This window comes from Nipponia nippon, unplaced genomic scaffold (assembly GCF_047370975.1).
Source record: "Nipponia nippon isolate SJK-2023a ecotype South Korea unplaced genomic scaffold, ASM4737097v1 scaffold_24, whole genome shotgun sequence".
NCBI classification, from domain to species: Eukaryota; Metazoa; Chordata; class Aves; order Pelecaniformes; family Threskiornithidae; genus Nipponia; species Nipponia nippon.
Window position 1 is genome coordinate 4,964,668 of NW_028262341.1, and position 22,128 is coordinate 4,986,795.

The 22,128-nt window shown below is 38.0% G+C and overlaps 1 protein-coding gene across 1 annotated transcript in view; it reads left to right on the plus strand.

Moving 5' to 3' along the window:
* Window positions 1-22,128, plus strand: part of ADGRV1 (adhesion G protein-coupled receptor V1) — a 286,915-nt gene that overhangs the window by 192,829 nt on the left and 71,958 nt on the right. Inside the window, exons 84-85 of the mRNA XM_087761398.1 lie at window positions 6,422-6,538; window positions 13,760-13,938. Of these exons, the coding sequence (XP_087617524.1) occupies window positions 6,422-6,538; window positions 13,760-13,938 (296 nt within the window). The remainder of the gene's footprint in view (window positions 1-6,421; window positions 6,539-13,759; window positions 13,939-22,128) is intronic.

Here is a 22,128-nt window from a genome sequence, read left to right on the forward strand (position 1 = left end):
TAAACACAAAAATATCTCTAAAATACATGATACATGCAAATTATACAGTAAGACTTTAGAGCTGCTGTTCATAAGATACTTATTTTTTAATATATGTGTACACTGACTTACCTGAAGCCAGAAATAAAGCTAAGCCAACATGCATTGTTTTTTCTGGTGTCAGTTACAAAGCATCCCTCTCTGAATTATGGTAATTTCTGAAACAATTTAGTGACCAGTGAAGTCATTTAGCATTCATGTAAATTCACAAAGGAACTTTAACTGCTTATTTTTACATCATTAATATGGAATAAATATGAAACGAAAAGTTAGTCATTGAACTTTTCTTTTGACCCAGTCAAACACTGTATTTTTAATCTTCTAAATTATATAACCTTTTCCTCTGTGCTCTGAAACATGCTGTGTATTGTATTGTTACTTTTTTCATGAAGAATGACTTAGAATTTTTGCTAGCGTCCATAAATCTCTGCAATTTTTTGTACATCCTTTATTGATATTTTTGTCCTATCAGAACACAAAACACAAGAAGAACACTTGGCTTACATCAGTGCTGTCCTGACCTGCTGAGCAGTAAGAAAAAGTATGATTCATATGCACTATTATTAAGTAGTGTCCCTGTGTTCAAGGAGGGAACTCCTTTTTTTACCCATATAAAGTAAATTCAAAGCAGAAGAGAGCAGTTCGGTGAGGACATGGGAGTTTTAATGTGTTTATTTTCCCGTGTTATTGTTCATTGCAATTAAGTCCAACAAAAGGAACAGCACTGTAAATTATGCCTTTGATACTATTCCTTTTTTGAGATTGGGTTGGTATAACGACAGATAGCATGTGGTTGGGCTCTTTGTTTTGTTTTCTTTTTTAATAGAAATGCCTGTAAAGAAGCTCTATATGGATGATAATCTTTTCCTACATGGAACAAAGAAATAAATTTTGAATTCTTAAAAGAAAATAATAAAATTGATAAAAGAGAAAAAAAATCATTTAATGTGAAAAGAAATGACCACTGTTAGGATCTATTTCTGTAAGACATATATGAAGACATTTCTGTCTAGAAGACGACAATGTCTAAAGCTTCATGAGTTCGTACAGTGAAACAGGAATTTACAGAAATTACAAAAATGTGACATAAATATACTGACATGTTCTTCACTGCCACACTCCAAAGTGTTCTAGAGCAGTCAGCCGCTTCATCTGTGAGTTTCTCCCAGTGGGGAAAGATCTTTTTCTCAGCTACAGGAGGCACGGATGCTTCCTGCTCAGATGAAAAAGTGAAACTGTTTTGAGCAGATGTGGCAGGCCCTAGCTCTGCACACTCTTCCAGAGCTGAATGTTTGTTGTTCTGCTGCTTGATGCTTTTATATCTGCTTGGATTAGCCTTCTCCACAGCTTTTTCTCTAGAGCATAGCAAGGTGTTCTATTTCTTTTTTCTTCACCCAGCACAACATGCTGCCTTTTCAGCACTTCTTGCAATAGGGAAAGATTATTATCCTCAGATTTATTCTCCCCCTGTGAAAAGATTTTTCTGCAAAAGTTGAAAGTTGATTGATTTCCTCACTTCATCTATAGTTGGCATCAATGAATTGGTTGATCACAGCAGTTGGCATTCATGAATATGCCATCTACATTTGGTTTGGTTGACAATAGTGTAATCTTCTTGTGTGGAATTTTTGTCAGATTTTTTTTCTTATATAAAAGAAGAGAGAATAATGTAAAATTTCTGGTAAAAATTTGCGGTGAGGCAGGAAAAGTAAATACATTAAGTGTGACTCCAAACAAATTAAAATCTTAACATTTTCAGAGAAGACAGTGATGTGAAGATCACCATTGGGGTAAAGGCAAGATGGTGAATAGAGTTAGTAGCATGGAGTGAAGGTTATGGCTACTGAGGCAGAAGAAGAACCCAAAGGATAGGTGCATTCATATGTTGAAACAAAAAGGTCCCCATTCCAGCTTTGAAAATGCTGGCACGATACCTAGCAGGTCTTGCATCAAGTGCTTTTAAAAAATCCTTCACTTCAGAGTGCTACTATGTGACTGGAAAATAATATATTAAAAGTAATATATAGCAAAAAAAAAGTAATCTTGGCAACTGCAGACTCATTAATTCAGTCTTGGAAGCATGTAAGAATTTAGAAAAAAAATATATCAAAAGGCATAACGATAAATGAAGTGGAGAATAAGACTCCCGTGTGTTTATACTTAGATCATGCCAGACTAGTCTGATAGTTTTCTTTGATGAGATAAATGTAGTAAAATACATGATATGTCACATAATTAGTAAAATAATAATGGAGGAGGATTAATCCAAGAACTTGGATGTGGGAAGAGACAGACTAATGGGGAAAGACAGCTATGAGACAGTAGCAAATGAAGAGGGGTATTTCATTGATCCTAAAGGACTAGTTTGTGGAACAGAAAATAACATGCCAGGGCAAAATGTGCTGATGGCAGAAGTTAGAGAAGCACTGACACTATGAAGTGGTATTGGGGTAGCACACTGAAAGATGTGAATATGTTTGAAGACTGAAGTGTGAAATACAGGGGTATTTCCTAGAATAAGGTGAAAATTCGTAACTTGTAGGCTAACAGCAAAACTTTTACTCTGTGGCAAGAGGTAGTTGGAAATGAGAAGAAAAACTATGTATACCAGATGAGGTATTACCATATATCAGAAGTGTTTGCATGGTATATTGGGAGATAAGAAAATTGTTGGATGAGAATCTTGCGAGACCTCTGCAGCTCTTCTCCATCCAACCCTGAGTACGTCTTTTTGTGAAGGACAGAATCGAAGCAGCACCAGCATGGAGAAGGACAATGAAATTGGTACGCAAGCTGCAAAGTCTTTTGCACAAGGACAGACTTTCACATGTGTAAGTATACACTTCACAGTGCAGTACATAGGATTACTTGGAGAAACAAGATAAATTGATCCAAGCAGATGCTGAATTCAAGGAGCTAAACTGCTTTTGCTGTCCAGCCCAGCTTAGGAATCTCTACAGAGTACTGCACTGTGCAGTGGTGGCTTATTTAACCTTGAAAAATGAAGCCTGAGGGAGACTACTACTGCTTTCCGTGAATTCATGATAGTGCAAACCCCAAGGAGGAGGAAATCCTGTTTAACCTGAGAGACTTCCAACAGAAGGAAAAATAGATATAAATTGACCATGAATAACTGCAGGCTGGAAACTAGGAGGCAGCTTTTAACTAGCAGAGGAGTGATGTTCTGAGACAGCGTACTGCTTGGAAACAGCCATGCAAAAATACTCTTCTTCCTACAGGAATGTACGGTTTTGTAAATCACCTGGTTTTATTCATTTATAGTTTGGTGTTGATGACTTAGACTGAATACCCAGGTGCTAATTTCCTTCAAGTTATTGCTAGGTAACTGTCTTAGAGTTACAAAAGAATTGCAGTATCCTTTGATTAATTAACCGAGTAAATGACTGTCAGATGGAAACCCTGTCAAAGATCTTTTTGCTCTTTAACAAAAGTGCTTCGATTTATCGCCTTTTATTTTTTAACTTTAATTTTTTCATTTTGTTTGAGAGGAACCTTGGGAGTGATACACTATCACTGTAATTTTGAATGTGGCACAGAGCTATCGCACACAAATTAACAAAAGTAGCAGCCTGCTACTTGGGTGACTTAACTCACCAGTTATCCCTTAGTTAAATCATTTTGGGTCAAGACTGATCACCTCGACAAGTACCAGGAAGAAACATTATGTTATAATCTCAGCATAGAACCAAATGGCAGGTTATAAAGATTGTTTGAAAAGGGCTATTTAAAATCATAAGATCTCTGTAAAAAGAGCTCTGAACAATTGGTATTAAAAGGAACACATCCAAATTATACTTTTTAGTGTTCCAAGAGGAAACAACTTATTCCAATATATGGTGCATATTTTGCTTACTAAAGTCATATGTTCATTACTAAAAAAAATTGCACACTACAGTTAACTAAGCAAAGTACAGAAGACATGAGGCACTTAGATCTAAGAAGCAATTTATTTGGAAGGTGCGTTTTTTGTATGTTTTCCTAACTGCCTCAGATATTATGGAGGAAAGGTTTGTAGCTAAACTACAGTCTCTTCTTCCAACATTTCAAAAATATGGTGTGCCGTTTGTTTTTTGTGTTATAATCCAATTCTCATTTGTATTTTCTGTCCAAGATGCAAGGTAACAATTATATAAGAATAATGTGTAAATGTTTCTTTGCCTCTTTTACCTTTTTAGCTTTTTTGTCTAAAACACTCTGATGCTACTAATTACAATGAATTCTTAGCTGAGTGATTACTTCAGCTGTATTGCTGTTTTTCTTCTTCAACAAAAGTCAGTATCCATGAAAGGTATGCATTTTTAGCAAATATTTGGACTCTTCGCACTGTTTTGGTTGGAAAATTGTTGATATAGCAAGATACTTCTCTTTTTTAATATACAATTTTTCTTTTTTCTTGAAACACAGGAAAAGGCTAAAAATGACAATTTCTTTGATTACAGATGCAAAATGCTTTCAAGCTAGCATTCAGTCCAGAATATGCTAAAAATATGTTTCCAGGACTCGATCAGTCTGCTTTTGTGTTTTCATCACTTCTTTGTATCTGTCTAGCCTAACAGTCTGTCTTTGACATGTACACAAGCCTTCAGAGAACAAAAGGTAGTAAAGCCTCCCCACCCAGATGCGTGTTGTATTTTGCTTGTTGTAAGCAGAAGCATTTGCTCAAGTTTTAGGAAAAGTACTGCTGGTACTGTTTGAGCTAGCTGGTGCTACGGAGTTGTTTACACAAACATTTCTTGTGTTTATCCATAATGGAAGGCAGCTATTGCAGAGATATTTCAATTGTGTTTAACTCACTCCAGACAATGGCATTTGTTTTAGCAGCTTCAGAATTTGACAAATAACAGTCTATATTAAGCTGAGTGTTAACTTCTTCATAACTGAATGGTTATATAGCCGTGGTTAGATTCCAGTTCCCATCAGAAGACTGATGAACCCCACATAAAATACTAAAAGTGCATTTCTTTTTCTTTAGCTAATCATAGAATCATAGATTCATTTAGGTTGGAAAAGAGTTTTCAGACCATCAAGTCCAACCATTAACGTAGCACTGCCAAGTCCACCACTAAACCATGTCCTTAAGCGCCATGACTACATGTCGTTTAAATACCTCCAGGGATGGGGACTAAACCACTTCCCTAGGCAGCCCGTTCCAGTGCTTGACAACCCTTTTGGTGAAAAAATTCTTCCTAATATCCAATCTAAACCTCCCCTGATGCAACTTGAAGCCCTTTCCCCTTGTCCTATCACTTGTTACTTGGAACAAGAGACTGACCCCCACCTCCCTACAACCTCCTTTCAGGTAGTTGTACAGAGCAGTACAGGGCCCCTCGGCCTCCTCTTCTCCAGACTAAACAACCCCAGTTCCCTCAGCCACTCCTCATAAGACTTGTGCTCTAGATGCTTCACCAGCTTCGTTGCTGTTCTTTGGACACTCTACAGCACCTCAATGTCCTTCTTGTAGTGAGGGGCCCAAAACTGAACACAGTATTTGAGGTGCTGCCTCACCAGTGCTGAGTACAGGGGGACAATCACTTCCCTAGTCCTGCTGGCCACACTATTTCTGATATGAGCCTGGATTCTATTGACCTTCTTGGCCAATGAAATTCATGTCATAATTGCTTTTAGTCCAGTTGTTGTCCAGTTGCTCATTCTTATTCTTCCATTTCATGGTGAGAAAACATTGTCTATCTGTCAATATACAGTCCCTGCTTTTATAAGGATATTTTTATAATAAAGAGACTGTATAAGACTTACCCAATACCATACATGTATTTTTGTTGTAAATACAATGTCCAGGTGTATGCCAAATCACTTGGTATAATTTGACTTCCTTACCCACCCCATCTCCTGATTTTATATACATAAAATCAGTCTGCACAGTCCATGAATTGCCATTACTAACAAGTCAATGGGCTGTTGGTCAAAATAGTAGTATTCCTTGTAAAGGAAAAGAAAAATCATCAGTTACTGCAGGTGTTTAGTAGGTAAATTGAGCCTTTCTTTATGTGAACACTTTAATTCTTTACTGCAGTCTGCTTGTAGAACTATTTCCTCTTTCAAGAAATTCACAGAAGACAGAGCTAAAAGTTTCTGAGTTGTGTTTTAATTTTAAATGCTATATTGAAATTGTTTAGCAGCATTCACTGCAGTCAAAGTTGGAACACCAAGGGTGTTCCCAAAAGCAGTTCCCAAAACTGCTTTTGGATGAATATTAAATGTCCAAGGTATCTCTCCTGAGTCTCTGGAATGGTAACTGAGTGTATATTTTACTTCCAAACTGACGATATTTTTTTTTGTCATTATTTTTATTAAATTAGTTTTGTTTAATTTGGATATGCATGTATTCATTTTTTCCCTGCAGATATCATTTCTGGCCTCTGCATACATCAGCCAACATCTCTCAGAGGAAAGCTGCTCTGCCCTTGCATCTGTTACCCATTACCTTTACCTCTGCCAGTTCAGCTGGATGCTTATTCAGGTTGGTCAGTCTTTTTCGTACCTTCCCCAAAACCTCTGTAAAAGTAACTGATACTTAGACTGTTTCTATTATATCATAGTATATGTATCTCTGTAATTCAATGCTACTAGAGAGGCAAAACATTACATGGTCTTTATTAAACCTAGGGTGTCACAGCTCCAAGGGTAAATATTCAAGCCCTATAAAGACTTTTTCCACTAATATACATTACAACTGTGTAAGAATTTCCACATCTCACTTCATCCTATAGAAGCTACTGTCTTAAAACACTGAAGAACTATTTTATTAGAGTTAATAGCTTTTCTAAGCATCTTGTATTTGGTCTTTTGAAACAGTCTCTTACAGGTGAAATGTAAGTGTAAACTACACTGTATTTTTTTAAGTCAGTAGCATTTTAGTCATTAGACTTGTATAACAAGACAAACATACCTTCATAAGTTTGTATTAAAATAAGAAGTGTATTCATTCATAAATATTGCCAGAATTTTCATAGAATCATAGAATTGTTTAGGTGGGAATGTCCTTTAAGATCATCGAGTACAACTGTTAACTTGTCACTGCCAAGTCCACCACTAAACCATGTCCTTAAGCACCATATCTACCCTTCTTTTAAATACCTCCAGGGATGGGCACTCAACCACTTCCCTGGGCAGCCCGTTCCAATGCTTGACAACCCTTTCAGTGAAGAAATTTTTCCTAATATCCAACCTAAACCTCCCCTGACACAACTTGAGGCTGTTTCCTCTTGTCCTATCACTTGTTACCTGGGAGAAGAGACCGACTCTCACCTCGCTACACCCTCCTTTCAGGTAGAGAGCAATAAGGTCACCCCTCAGCCTCCTTTTCTCCAGGCTAAACAACCCCAGTTCCCTCAGTTGCTCCTCATAGAACTTGTTCTCTAGACCCTTCACCAGCTTCGTTGCTCTTTTGACACATTATAGAACAGTAAATGGTGTAAAAAGCAATTGAAATAATGTGGGAGACCATGAACAATCAATCAAATTTGTTACGGAAAGTTACCAGTTGTAAGTTAGTCAAAATAACAAGCTGTGAGGTTATTTGGAAAATACATTATCGTACCCTCGTCGAGAAATGTATATTTAGCACTAAAGTATGAATTATGCCATTTATTTGGCTATTATTTTAATAGGATTTGTTGATAGCACATTTATTATAGCATACAGCTTTATATATGCAGCTCCATAAATTACAATACAAATCCTCCAATATGCAGTTTGTCAGACCAAACGAAGAATTGCAAATTAGGCTATATCTAAATACAGCTTTCTCTCCCAGTGACATTCATGTGGTATCTGGCTCTTTGCTGGGATTATGTCAGGCTCACTTTCATTGAGAACCCTAGCAGCCTCTCTAACAGCTCTACTGTGCTTGTTGGTCTTAGCAAGCTACAAGTAGATGGTCTGTCATGTACACTGCTGCTGCAGCTGCTCGCAAAAATGGAGCAGAGAGATCTAAACTGCTCTGTCTGTAGTGATACTAATACTCTTTTTATTCTTGTTGTTTTCCCTGAATTTATACAGTTAGCAAGATTAAATATTCTCTCCAGCGGATGTTATTTTCTGCTGTACTTCTCCTTCACCTAGCTTGACTTATGACTTTTACTTAGGTTGACTAACCTAAATTATTTTGTGAGCCATAAATAATATTCTTCTTCACAGCTGCTCACTTATTCCTAAGTCACTTCAGATCTCTTGAACATTTATTATTTTGGACCGACGAAGTAATGCTTTTAAGCATTTGACTGCTCAGTGTTTGATAGTGTTTCATCTTCCCATCCTACACGTGTTATATTACATTAAGTTGCAACAGGATTCCCATTTCCAATGCTTGATCTTCCAAGGATTAGTCACTTATAATGACAAAAAATTGTATGGCTGTTAACAGTTGGTCATTTTTATGGCTGTACTTGAAATCCATTGTTACTTTTGTTGGAGTAGACTTTGGCCAGGTCCTAAGAACTTGCATGTCCTATTGCATTTAGTGGAGCCTCAGGCTTGTGTTAGTCATGAAAAATCTTCATGCAAATCTGAGGGGACAAAGGTGCTTAAGAGGGAATCCTTTGTAGCCTGGTGAGTGATGAGCTGATAAGAGCTGCCAGGAGTGAAACTCAGAGTGAAGGAGATTGCCCCTTTTTGTAGGTGCAGGTCTTCAACTGTGAATAATTCCTGAAGTTTGAAAGACCCAAAAGGAAAGAAATTATCTGAAACGTAGATCAACCCAGCCCTCAGCTACCATTTACTCCCCTTGACTGAGAATAGATCCTGAATTTATATTTCTCATTGCAGAGTGAGGAAGCAATGCCAGGGCACTAAAGGAGTGCTGGGGACATCTCCATGCTTGAATTCGTCCCCATGAAAATATTAGCAGTTTGTGGATCCAAGGGAAAACCAGACTGATTTGGGAAGTCTAGATGCTTCTGCTGTCTAAATGGCAGATTTAAATGCCTGGGAAATGAACATTCGTATTTCTCAGCAAGGTACACTTAATAGACATGACTTGGTTTGGAAGGCAGAATTAATAATGTATTTATACTTAAATGGGACTTAAATACTTCTGTCTGGGAAACAGCAAAAATATGCGAACAGATTCTGTATCACTCATGCAGTCACTCTGCCCTCTGTGAGGCTGTATAGCATAGTGCATATGCTTGATCACTAACTCATTTTATACACATCTGCTAGTGTCAGTCTTGATCACTGCATACAGAAGTAGGGTGAATGTGATAATGAAGTGAAAGCAGTGTTCAGATATGTGCAGATATGTGGAACTGAAACATCCAGAAAATCCAGATGATTTTAAGTGATCAAAAGGTGGTGTAGCAACATTTCCAGGCAACAAAAGTCTATAGGAAAACACAGATTTAACAGTACAGTTGGATGTGTACAGATTCAATTCTGTAGTCCAGATCAAAGATCTTAACTTTCTAGACTCTAGGACAATTTCTTTACCTTTTTGTCCCAATCTTTCCATCTTCTGCATATTGCTAAATGTAATAATTATACTTAGCATTTTGTCATATTTTAATAGTGTTTCCAATGATGAAATCTATAGTTTCGTATTCTAATTCTTTTTCCATTTTTAGCTTCTTGTATTTGTAGGCTTACATTTGATACCGGTATTTGTACTACACACATAGCTACTACCCACATATTGACTGAAATACAGGAATGGAAAGGACCTCAGAGATCACCTGGTCTATTTTCAGAGTCATAACAAAGGCCACATCAAGTCATCCTTGCTTGTCTGATTGTTTCTGTCCCTTTGTATTGCATTGTCTTGTTTCTTGGCTTTTATAGGGAGATTTTTGTAAGTTGAAGAACGTTGATAACATTACCCAATTTTTTAAGGATGAAGCTTTCTTGACTGCAGTACCCTGAAATAATTGCTTTATACTAATGTCTGAAATCCAGAAGTCTTCATTGTGACAAATATTCCTTCATACAAGTGTACATTGCTACAGCGTAAGCCTGTATTTTCAAATGCAGTCTGCACTTTTATCGTAGGAACACACACTAAGGATGCCTTTCTGTATTCTGTTGTTCTTCCCATGACAAATCTGTAGTATGACAACCATTTATCAGGATAAATAACTGTCTTCTTTTAGCATTTTATAACTTGTTACCAAAAAAAAAAAAAAAAAAAAAGTTACAAATACACGTTAAAAGCTTTCTTTTGAGGAAAAAATTAAACTTGTGTAGTTCTTAATTGCCAATTCTGACATAGAGTAAAATTATGGGAAAAGGTGGACTGTCTGTACTTTTTTTGAGCCATTGCTATGGTGGAGTAAATCAACAACAAAAATGAAAGTTCAATAAGCAAACCAGAGTGAATGTCGTGAGCTTGCTGTCGCCCATACCTGACTCTTCCTCCTTTGTGGATTTAATGGCACCTTAAATTTTCTATAAATTTATTGCAGATTTGTAAGACAAGTACTTACCTTACAATAAGTTTAATGCTTATTTTTTAGAATGATTTATGGACTGTTTAACAGCTTTGAAAAAGGAATTAAATGAAAGCATGCAATCATTCTGAAAATGAAAGCTGTGGCCATTCCTAAAAAGAAGGAAGAAGGGAAATAGACATTTTCCCACTGAGTTGGGAAAGACTTTATTTAAAGTATTTAGCAGCTAATGTTTATGAGATATCCACAGATTATCACCAAAGATAAATGAATAAATAAATAAATAATTTTAAAAAAACACCCCAGTTTCGGGAAGGTAATTTCAATTAATTGCCTCATTGTAAAGAAAAAAGCTTCACTGAAGTTCGCATTGTCTCATTAGAGTGTTATTTGAATTCATAATTGTTTTGCATTCTACGTCAGAACAATCACAACTTGTACATTTGTTCTTCCACCTGAGCTGCTGGGAAATGAACTGTGCATTTTATTCTTCTGTAGAACTGGTTATTGTTGCAGCATGGCAACAGGAAAGGATTTGCTAAAATTAGCTGCACTGTTTGTATTTCATTGGTTAAGTTTTGGAACATCAAAAGGGGTTGAGGACAAGAACTTACAATTATCAAGATAGAAATGTCACTGCACAGGAAATGGTGAACTATCCAAACCCCCTTCTGTCTTTGCAGCAGCACTGGTGTTAAAGTGTTCTTCTGTGATAAATGAGGTGAGATAGGTAAATATGGCTAAACAAACACAGAGCAAGGACATGAAGTACAATTTCTTCGAAAGCAATCTCAGCTGGATGACTGAGAACAATGTTGACCAGATTGTCAGAATTAGTAGAACCAACAATCCCTGAGCATAATGGCATAAATCAGTTCAAGGATTTTGCTGTCTGGAAATGCTTGCAATGAAGCACAGCCTAGTCAGAACTACAAGGGCAAGATTCAACTACAATTTGAAGAATGTTTATTGGCATAAGGTGACAAACAGAATCTTGAATGGGTTTTCAATCCCAGGTAAAAGTTAAGAAAGAAAAGGACATTATAAGAGAACAACCAAATCTTTCTACAAACTGTGGATTTTTTTTCCAAATACCATTTCCATTTGTTTAATGTTTTCTTCCTGTGAATGCCCAACAATGTAATTAATAGTTTTCCTGTGTTCTTTCAACCTACACAGGACAGTTACAATTATATGGTAGGATTTTCCCGTGTTCTTTTAAGGAAAACAATCTTTGCCTTTGTTCACATAGCACCAACCACCAAATGAAAATTAAAAAAAGCCGTAATAATTACTATATAATTAATATAATTACATACACTGGACATATTTATAAAATGTCATTCTCTAAGGGAGCATTTAAAATGCTTACTAAGCTAATAATTTTTCTGAAAACAAGTTATTAGCATACGAAATGTTCTTTATGTTTCATGATAGAAAGTATTGTATATTCATGCTATATAAATCACAAAAAAACAACTGTAATGATAATTAACTGATGAGACTCACATAAGGAATCCACAAACCGCTAATTAAATACTTGACTGTGAAAATTCAGTCTTCCTGAACAAACTGGTAGACAAACCCTTGGCTGAGGGGAATCTGCAAAATTTCTCAAACACAAATAATCACTTTGCAATTTTCTTGTCAGTGTATATGGATTTTACCTATTCTAACAATAGACAGTTGCAAATTAAGCATATGAATCAGTATTATTGTATCAAATCCCTGTGTAGACAATGGAGAGAGATGAGTATGATTGGGTAAGGATCAATGAGTGCCTGAAGATGTCTGTCCTCTCTCCATTGACTGTCAAGACAGGCTAGAGGCACAGGTTTGAATTAGATGTCCTCTAGACAGATAAAGACAAAATTAATCCCTCATTCACCCCATATAAAAGGTCAGAAGTAATTATATAACATGCCGAGCTGTAGCTGGTATAATACGTTTGAAGTGGAGGAAGTGAAGAAAAATTTTGCAAAACATATTTTTATTATGGTTAGTTTAGGTGTTTATGAGAAAGTAGTAACGTACAGATGTGCATAAACAATAATGAACACATAGGAAAGTGTTTCTACTATTAACCTCTTAAAGAAAATGCAAAGATCCAAGCAAACCTCTAAGTATTTTGTTTTACTTGATGTGTTTCCTTCTCATACTACGAGTTCTTTCAAGAGATTTCAACTATTCCACTTCTTCATTTTGATTCATATATGTTTTTAAATTCTTAGTTATGTCATTTGATGATGAGTTGATCATAAGAAGACATGGATTGTTGTAGACATGCATGTGAATTTACCTTCACTTATTTGCATTTTTTTCTCAAACTCTTGTACAAATATTACACAGAATCATAGAACCATTGAAGTTGCAGGGGCATCTTGAGACTGTCTAGTCCAACATCCTGGCTCAAGCAGCATCAGCTAAGGCAGGTTGCCCAGGATCATGTTCGGTTAGGTTTTGATTATCTCTAAGGATAGAGACTCCACAGCCTCTCTGGACAGCTTGGCCCAGTGTTCAGCCACCTCCACAGTAAAAAAAAATAAATGTTTTCTTGTGTTCAGATGGGATTTAATGTATATTACTTTGGGCCCATTGCCTGTTGTCCTACCATAGGGCACCGCTGATGAGATTCTGGCTCCCTCTTCATCACTCCCTCCCATCAGGTATCTATACACATGGATAAGATCCCCCTGAGCCTCCTCTTCTCCAGACTGAACAGTCCCAGCTTTCAGCCTCTCCTCATAGGAGAGATGCTCCAGTCTATTAGTCATCTTCATGGCCCTTTGCTGGATTTGCTCTGTGTCTCTGTTGTACTGGTGCGCCCAGAACTGGACCACAGTCAGAACTGTTAAGGAGGTTAGTGCATTTCCTACAAGAAGATGCAGAGAGCTGAGCAACAGTGTAAAAAAATTCAATACAGATCAGATTTAGCAATATTATATGTCAATCTTTTCTGTGATGGTATGGAAATCCAAGAAGAAAGCTACTTTTGCAACACAAAGCTATTTTTGCACTGCAAAAATAGTGTTTTCTACTAAACAGGGTGTCCCTTCCTGTCTGATAGTCTAATTCCAAATCTAACAGTTATATAAATAAGCATACTTCTTTTATAATCAGTCTCTTTTGATTACTTAGGAGAAGAAAATAAGAACAAAATATTTATGTTGAAAAATGTTTATATATACACATATGCTGGGACAGAAATATGCTGTATTATGACTTTCAGAGTGATTTGTTTTTTGGGATAGCTAATCATCCACCAAGTCTACTGATTAATATTCTGCATTATTCTTCAGGCTGTTAATTTCTGGTACGTCCTGGTGATGAATGATGAACACACAGAGCAGCGCTATTTGTTTTACTTCCTTTTGAGTTGGGGGCTTCCAGCTTTTGTTGTGATCCTGCTTTTAATTATCCTGAGAGGAATCTATCATCACAGCACAGCACAGATTTATGGCCTTGTCTACAGTGATCTGTAAGTTTTCCTTTAAAAAAACATGAGCTAGCTATTGTACTTTCTATATTGTTTTACATTTAATTTGCTTGCACGTAGAGAAAGGGATATACATACAGCCAAATGCAGTAAGGGGCAGGGGAATTCCTCATTTGGTGGAGATGAAGCAAGTATGTCACCCATATGCAATGCAGCACTGTCTGTGCAATTGGGCTTTGCTCCAGTTTCTCCACAGTTCCATCCTGGCCTGAGCATTGGCAGAGCCAGCTCAAGCATGTCTGCTTTGTGGGTAAATTATTTATTCTTTTCTGAGACTTTCAGGGTAAAGGAGAGAAATGGCTGCTGCTGCAGAAGTGAGAAGAGCATGTTTTTCTTCTATTTCATTTCTGTGTTTAAAAAACCAAAATGCCAAACCAAACCTTAAACCCCCATCTCTTAGATTTTTAAATATATTCTCTGCTAAACAATGTTACTACATTAACATGTCAAATATATTTCCTGAAGTGTTTCTCTTGGAATATTGAATATGTTATATACCAAACTGTTCCCACTGCTGTAAGGCAAATAATTAACACAACCCTTTCAAAGCTATATATAACCTCAGAAAACTGTACTAATTAAAAAAATACATCTTCATAGAACTTAAGACATATAAGTGGAAAGATATATAGATAAATATTTTTGTTCTCTTTTACTCTGGCCCCTTTTCTGGCAAAGCTAATCTATGATAATAGTTATTCTAGGATACGAGGCTATTATGCTTATTCACTTTGTGTCATAATTGCATGCTTCATGTGCAGGAAACAGTAAACACACAACTTCTTTTTAAAATACTAGAAGAATGTACAAATTCTTTTTATGAAAACTTCTTATGAGGGTACTTGCAGAGTAGACCCAAAACAGGAGAATATCTATCTGTCTTTAATAAAAGAGGAAGATAGAGTGTGCATCATTCCATTATAACTGAACAAAGTTCAGTACAGTGTTTTTTTGTCATATAAAGGGAATTACTGTGAGAAGTTGATACTGGAATTCAATATCTGTGTGTTTTGAGTATATGCCTATACATATAATGTACACTTATAAATATTACTTGTATATACATATATATGTGTATATGTGTACAGTGCACAATAAGCAGGGATACCTGATTTAGTTCTAAATGAGCTACACTGGGTACTACAAGCTGCCTAGACATGTTAGTCAAGGTTTAGTCCCACATTAATAGGCACAGGCTCTTGACTCAGAAGAGTATCTGAGGTGCACAAAAGCAGCCCATTTCTGATATTCACACTACATCAGGGAGTGCTGCACAGCTCTATAGAATCCCATACACATAGATATTTCTTTGCAGAACATGGTGAATAAGAGTATTGTGTTCTTCTTCATGATAAAATGCTTCTCTGTGCATAGTAAACACAAGAATAGTGTGTAGCATAATCAAGTCTTCTGATTGCAATCAGACAGTGGGCTGATAGTATCATTATGCAGTGAATCACAGTTTCACAGTTGTTTTCTTTTGATGTCCATGTCTCATTCTTTCAAAAACAAGGAAAAATCCCTAAGTGCAGATAAAGTTATTAAGTAGAGGAAAATTACTCAGTCCAACTCATTTGCCCAAATTAAATATAAAACTTTTCCAGCATTTTTTTTAAGTGGGCAAATGCCAGAAATCATCCCAAGCTTAGTGAGTTTGCAGCTTATTCCAGCTCAGTCAATGTGAACGCTGTAAGGAGATATCTGCAAGGATTTTCATAAATAGCATCGATGCTAATTCCTAATTTGAAGAGCACTTTAAAAGTTGCTTGTAATTATACAAAGAGGACTTCCAAAGCCAGAATGTACGAAAGAGGACAGATTGAACTACATCACTTGGTTTGTTTTCTTCAAACCAGGATGTAGTAGTGGAAAAAGTAACAAGGAGATTTCCAGAGTCAAGGTCATTACATACTAACTTCAGAATCATCCTCAGAAATAGTTTGAGAACAATGGTGTGCTGCTAAGGAGCTCATTTCATGTGAGAACTGGAAGACTGGTTAAAGTAACAAAAGCAGTGAAGCCTGTTGACTTAGCTCTCTCCTAAGTGATCACTCTTTCAGGCAACTCATTTTTGCATTACTGTGGTGTCTGACCAACTGTTTTGTTCCTAACCAGAATGCCATGGACACAATTAATAGCCAACAGGATGGCTATGCTGAAAGAGCTTCATTTTATTCTTGTACTGAACAAAAAATTATTTGAGCTGGGTTGGATTTTGTGCTTCAAAACAAGTATTATGACAGGGTCTTCCTTCAGACATGACAAATTCTACACACAAATACATATATTTTGTAGAATAAGTCCTATAACATGTCACAATGTAAAACTAACAGGCTGTTATGGTGATAACAGTAGTATACATATTGGTGATTATTTTCATAATTAGCAGAGTTTATGTATGGTGTGAACAGTGCACTATTTGGCATTATATGATTTTTTTTATGGTACTGGGAAATTTGTCTGTATCAATGCCACCAAGTAGCATAACTTTTTTTCAGATCGTCCCTCAATGATGTGTGAAAGAGCTAAGTGCCAAGAAAGGGCTCTTTTACTCCTCCCTTTGCTAATTTCCCCATTGGTCAGCTGAAAAGGTGAAAGGCTGTTTGAATAGGACTGGAAAAGTTGGCAATGAAAGGCATATCAGCATAACTTGAATGAAACAAGTAGTGAGATGGGTATTTGCCTAGGATGGGTTTGAATGGTGGAAAAGCAGTCCATCTGGATATCTGTAAAGAAAAATGTGGAGGTTCTATGAACGTCGGATACAATACCTTTACTAAGGAAAGTAATAAGATTTGATCTCCTCTTAAAAATATGCATTAGTTCTCATGTCTTCTTTTAAAAAAGGATAACAAGTTATTTCAGATGCAGGCATCTATAACTGCACCTCTGCTTAATTTTTGTGTGTAATAACCATGGGCTCAGTCACATCATGAAACATGAAAGTGAGGGCGTTCTTTGTGCAGCTGACTTATGGAAGGGGCTTGGATAGGCATTTGCCATCTATCCTGTTTTTTCCTTTTTGTGTTATGGTAGTTCATGGGGCCAGATGGGATCCACCCAAGGATACTGAGGGAGCTGGCAGAGGAGCTGGCCAAGCCACTCTCCATTATTTATCAGCAGTCCTGGTCAACCGGGGAGGTCCCGGATGACTGGAAGCTAGCAAACGTGACGCCCCTCTACAAGAAGGGTCGCAAAGAGGACCCCGGGAACTACAGGCCTGTCAGCCTGACCTTGGTGCCGGGGAAGGTCATGGAACAAATCACCTTGAGTGCCATTGTGCAGCAAGTGTGGGACAACCGAGGGATCAGGTCCAGCAAGCATGGGTTTATGAAAGGGAGGTCCTGCTTCACTAACCTGGTTTCCTTCTATGACAAGGTGACCCGCTTAGTGGATGAAGGGAAGGCTGTGGATGTTGTCTACTTGGACTTTAGTAAGGCCTTTGACACAGTCTCCCACAACATTCTCCTGGAGAAGCTGGCTGCTCAATTGGCTGGACGGCCGAACCCACAGAGTGGTGGTAAACGGAGTCAAATCCAGCTGGCGGCTGGTCACGAGTGGTGTTCCCCAGGGCTCAGTACTGGGGCCGGTCCTGTTCAACATCTTCATTGACGATCTGGATGAGGGGATTGAGTGCACCCTCAGTAAGTTTGCAGATGACACCAAGTTGGGTGGAAGTGTCGATCTGCTGGAGGGTAGGAAGGCCCTGCAGAGGGATCTGGACAGGCTGGATCGTTGGGCCGGGGCCAACTGCATGAGATTCAACAAGGCTAAGTGCCGGGTCCTGCACTTGGGTCACAACAATCCCATGCAACGCTACAGGCTTGGGGAGGAGTGGCTGGAGAGCTCCCCAGTGGAAAAAGCCCTGGGGGTGTTGGTTGACAGCCGCCTGAACATGAGCCAGCAGTGTGCTCAGGTGGCCAAGAGGGCCAATGGCATCCTGGCCTGTATCAAGAATAGTGTGGCCAGCAGGACTAGGGAGGTGATAGTGCCCCTGTACTCGGCACTGGTGAGGCCGCACCTCGAGTACTGTGTTCAGTTTTCGGCCCCTCACTGCAAGAAGGACATCGAGGTGCTGGAGCGTGTCCAGAGGAGGGCAACGAAGCTGGCGAAGGGTCTAGAGCACAAGTCTTATGAGGAGTGGCTGAGGGAGCTGGGGTTGTTTAGCCTGGAGAAGAGGAGGCTGAGGGGAGACCTTATCACTCTCTACAACTACCTGAAAGGAGGTCGTAGCGAGGTGGGGGTTGGTCTCTTTTCCCTAGTAACGAGGGATAGGATAAGAGTAAATGGCCTCAAGCTGCGCCAGGGGAGGTTTAGATTGGATATTAGGAGAAACTTCTTCACTGACAGGGTGGTCAAGCATTGGAACAGGCTGCCCAGGGAAGTGGTTGAGTCTCCATCCCTGGAGGTATTTAAAAGAAGGGTAGATGGGGTTCTCGAGGACATGGTATAGTGATGGACTTGGATGATCTTAAGGGTCCTTTCCAACCTTAACAATTCTATGATTCTATGATATCCTTGCTTAAGAGTTGCCATGATAGCTGAGGCATTAGTGGTTTTTAGTGATGAGGCAGGTGTAAGCTCCTTTCAACTGGCTAATAACTGAAATTTGAATTAAGCTCTGAACTAGATGGTTTAAAATCACTCTATTAAAAAGTATATTATCCTTCTATATTTCTGAATTTTTATGTCATACAGATAATTTTCCAATCCCTGTTTGAATTTTCTGCAATCTCTGTTTAAAATATCTCTGTCTAAAATATCTTCTAAGGACATAAATTCTACCATTTAGGTACACGCTGGTTTAAAAAACTATTTCCTTTTGTCATTTCTTGTTACATTGAATGTCACCATGACTTTGTGTTGTGACATAAGTAGAGAGCTCAGGATAACCTTTCTCTTCCATTTGTTTTGGGTTTGTTGTTTGTTTTGTTGTTTTTTTTTTTATCTCCCATCTGATTGTCTCTCAGGATTATAAACCAAACCCATAATTTGTGCTTCTTTACAGGAACTGTTAATGCCCTTGCATGCTTCAACACCCTTCTTCTCCTTTTGAGAAGAATTTTTCTTGTTGAATAAGAAAAACTTATGAACAGATGAGTTCACAGCAAGACAAGAGTTCAGCTTAAAATCAAATTCTGAAGCTCACTGTCCTTCCCAAACTTCAGACAGTTCAACATTTGCTGTTGTCCTGGTATATACGGCTAGCCACTCATGGCCTCATTTCTGAAAATCTTTTAGCTAATGTTCTCAAAGTGAGTTTAATCTTAGCAACATGTTTAAACTAAGTAGTATATTTCTAATATGCCTATTAAAGTACAAAGACACAGTTCACCTGGTAGGGTGGAAAACATATGAAGGCAAATTGAAACTGCAGATATTGGCAAAGAGAGATGTAAAGTGCAATGAAGAGGTGAAGAGAGGAGCATGAAGAATTGCATAAAATCTAGCTCCCACCAGTTTCATCCCAGTCTCATTGGTGGTTACTTTGAAGAAAAATGTCAGCAATATGTGTCTACTATGTATCTTTAAAGGGATTGCATCACAGGGAATTTACAGACTGCAGACAGTTCTGGAAACCAATGCAGGTAGATATAAAACCTTGGACTAGTGAATGACTTGAGACTAGCAACAATTCAATCATCTTTTATGGAGGAACCTGGGTTTGGGTTCATGATACTTTATAACTCTCTTACACTTACAAAACAAAGCAGCGAGCAAAAGAACTTCTAAAATGGGACTCCTTGACAATAGAGTAGCTTTCTAATTTCTCATATAACCCTGAAAATGTAATTGCCCACACTTGCATACAAGCAAAAATTTCAATACTCTTTGAATTCCCCACCCATTTGCAGGGTTTTGCCTAAACTCATCTGTTTCTGAGATCAGAGGTCAGAATTATTTAATTACAAGCATCAGTTTTTGTTCACAAACATGAGTTTAAAGGCTAAGTATGCTACATTCACTGGACTTGTACCCAAAAGATTGTCCCGACCTATAATAGATGATACAAAAAACCCATGCTACTCTAAAATTGGCCTGACTTACAGCTCAGAAGAGCTTGGACTTTTAACGCACTTGGGTGCTTTGAAAATTCTTACCTACAATAGCATTAAAGTATGATTTTTATAAACTTGAGAAGTACTCTTAGCTTTAAGCTTTGGGACTCACTAGACCTTCTTCTTGAAAGAGAACTCCCCTAAGAAGGCCAAAGGGATGTTTTATTAGAATATAAACTAAAACAGGTAACCTTTGAAAAGGAGAAAACTGGAAGTGATTAGACATGACAGAATACAAATTTAAAAGTTTATAAACAAATATCTCCCTGCCCACTGTGTCTTTGCAAAAGCTGATCAAGCTGGTTTTCAAGCATGGCCTTTGTCAGGCTTTAAGCTACTTTTTTTAGTTGAAACAAACTGTGTAGTTTCCTCTGCTTTCCAGAACAGGTTTTTTTGGCAATTTCTGAGATATGGCTGTCTGCTCCTCACACTTTTAAGAGCTCTTTTCTCTCCACCAATCCCTTCAGTTTCTAGAAGTTTTTCTTTTTTAGCAGGATCATTTATTTGCCCAAGGGAAGAATGATCTCACCTCTCAGGAGGTCCCACCTGATTCCTTCATTTTCCTCTTCAAAATCCCCTGTGGCAAACAAATTGAGCACAGAAGAACCACTTGTACAATTACAATACTTTACAATTATAGCAGTATCTGGGTATTTGGTTTCAATGATAGTGATATAACATCTCACAGCAGAAAAAGGCTAAGCTAAATGTTCTCACAAATATATCTTCTTCATATCGTATCATCTGCCATGATGATGCTATGAGAAATAATGAAAAAAGATTGTCCAGCAAAATTCCTTTCTAAAAAAAACCAAACACTTCTATTTCCTCTGCAGTCTAGTCCAAGGCAGAGGTTTTTCCAGCAAAGTCACTGGAGCTGTGTCTGTGCAGCCACATCCAGAGGACAGGAGAACACAAGGCTACAGAAAGCTGGAAATGATGAACTTTTTTCTGTGACTGAGAGTTACAAGTCTTCCTGTTACTCATATTGCAGTTTCTCTGAATCAAGCTCTTACACATGGGCACAGCACAGGGCACAAATTAATGTCTAGGAGCCCTGGCCAACATTATTTGGAAAAGAAACTTCACAGAAAATGCGTTCCAGTAGCAAGTGCATACCAATGGGTCATGGGCACTTTATGTATCCTCATGAGAGGGAGTCAGACCTGGATTTCAGACAAAACAAGCAGTGCAGTTGCTGTCTGAATGCTCCTTGAGTGAGTCATGCCCTGCTGGGTTGTAACCCAAACTAGTGATAAAATAGGAGCATGGAGATAACTCATGCTCTGAGGTACTAAGTCTTAACTATTGGTTTGTTTAACACCTGTATGCTCAGAACTGTACAATGCACAAAAATAGAGATAGTGTACACTTCCAAAGATACTCTCATGTGGTGAAGCACAAATGCTGGCAGGCTAGCAGGGTTCACATCACTTGTGAGTGTTGTGAAGTGGAAGGCTTGAAAGAAGCACAAACCTGGAAATTATTATGCCCTACTTGTATCTTTGGTGTTACACAAAATGCATAAAAGTTGCGCATGATGAGAAATGTTTACTTTAAAGTCTTGCCAGGACTGGAAGTTTGAATGATACGGCCCACCAAAGATTTCCTAAATAAAGAAGTTTTAACTCATAGGGATAGGTGGGAGGATGGGGACAATCTAGGCTCAGGGCTCAACCTGAGCAAAAACATAAGACAATAATTCATGATGTGTTGTCTAAGTACTTCTGCAAGGTTCATTTTTTTTGATGCTGTTGTAAACAAAATCTTCCCGAAGCACCTTTCCAGACACTACTTTTCTTTAAGTTTTATTTCAAGGGCTACAGCCTCCGCAATTTATAATTATGTACTGGCTGCACTTACCAGGAGGACCCTGTAAACCTTAATTATTTGTTATGTATGGAGTCATGCTTTCTCTTGTAACTGAACACCTGCCAGGCTGGTGCACTGGCACTTAACCCAGCCAGACAAAATACTGGACGCTGCTTTGGGTCTCACCAAGTTGGATGACTGTTTCATTGCTGGCATATGTTCTGGGCACTGATCCCTGGCTTGCTAGCTGTTCCCTAAAATGGACCATTGCTTTCTTAAACCCAAGGACTTGTGCCACTAC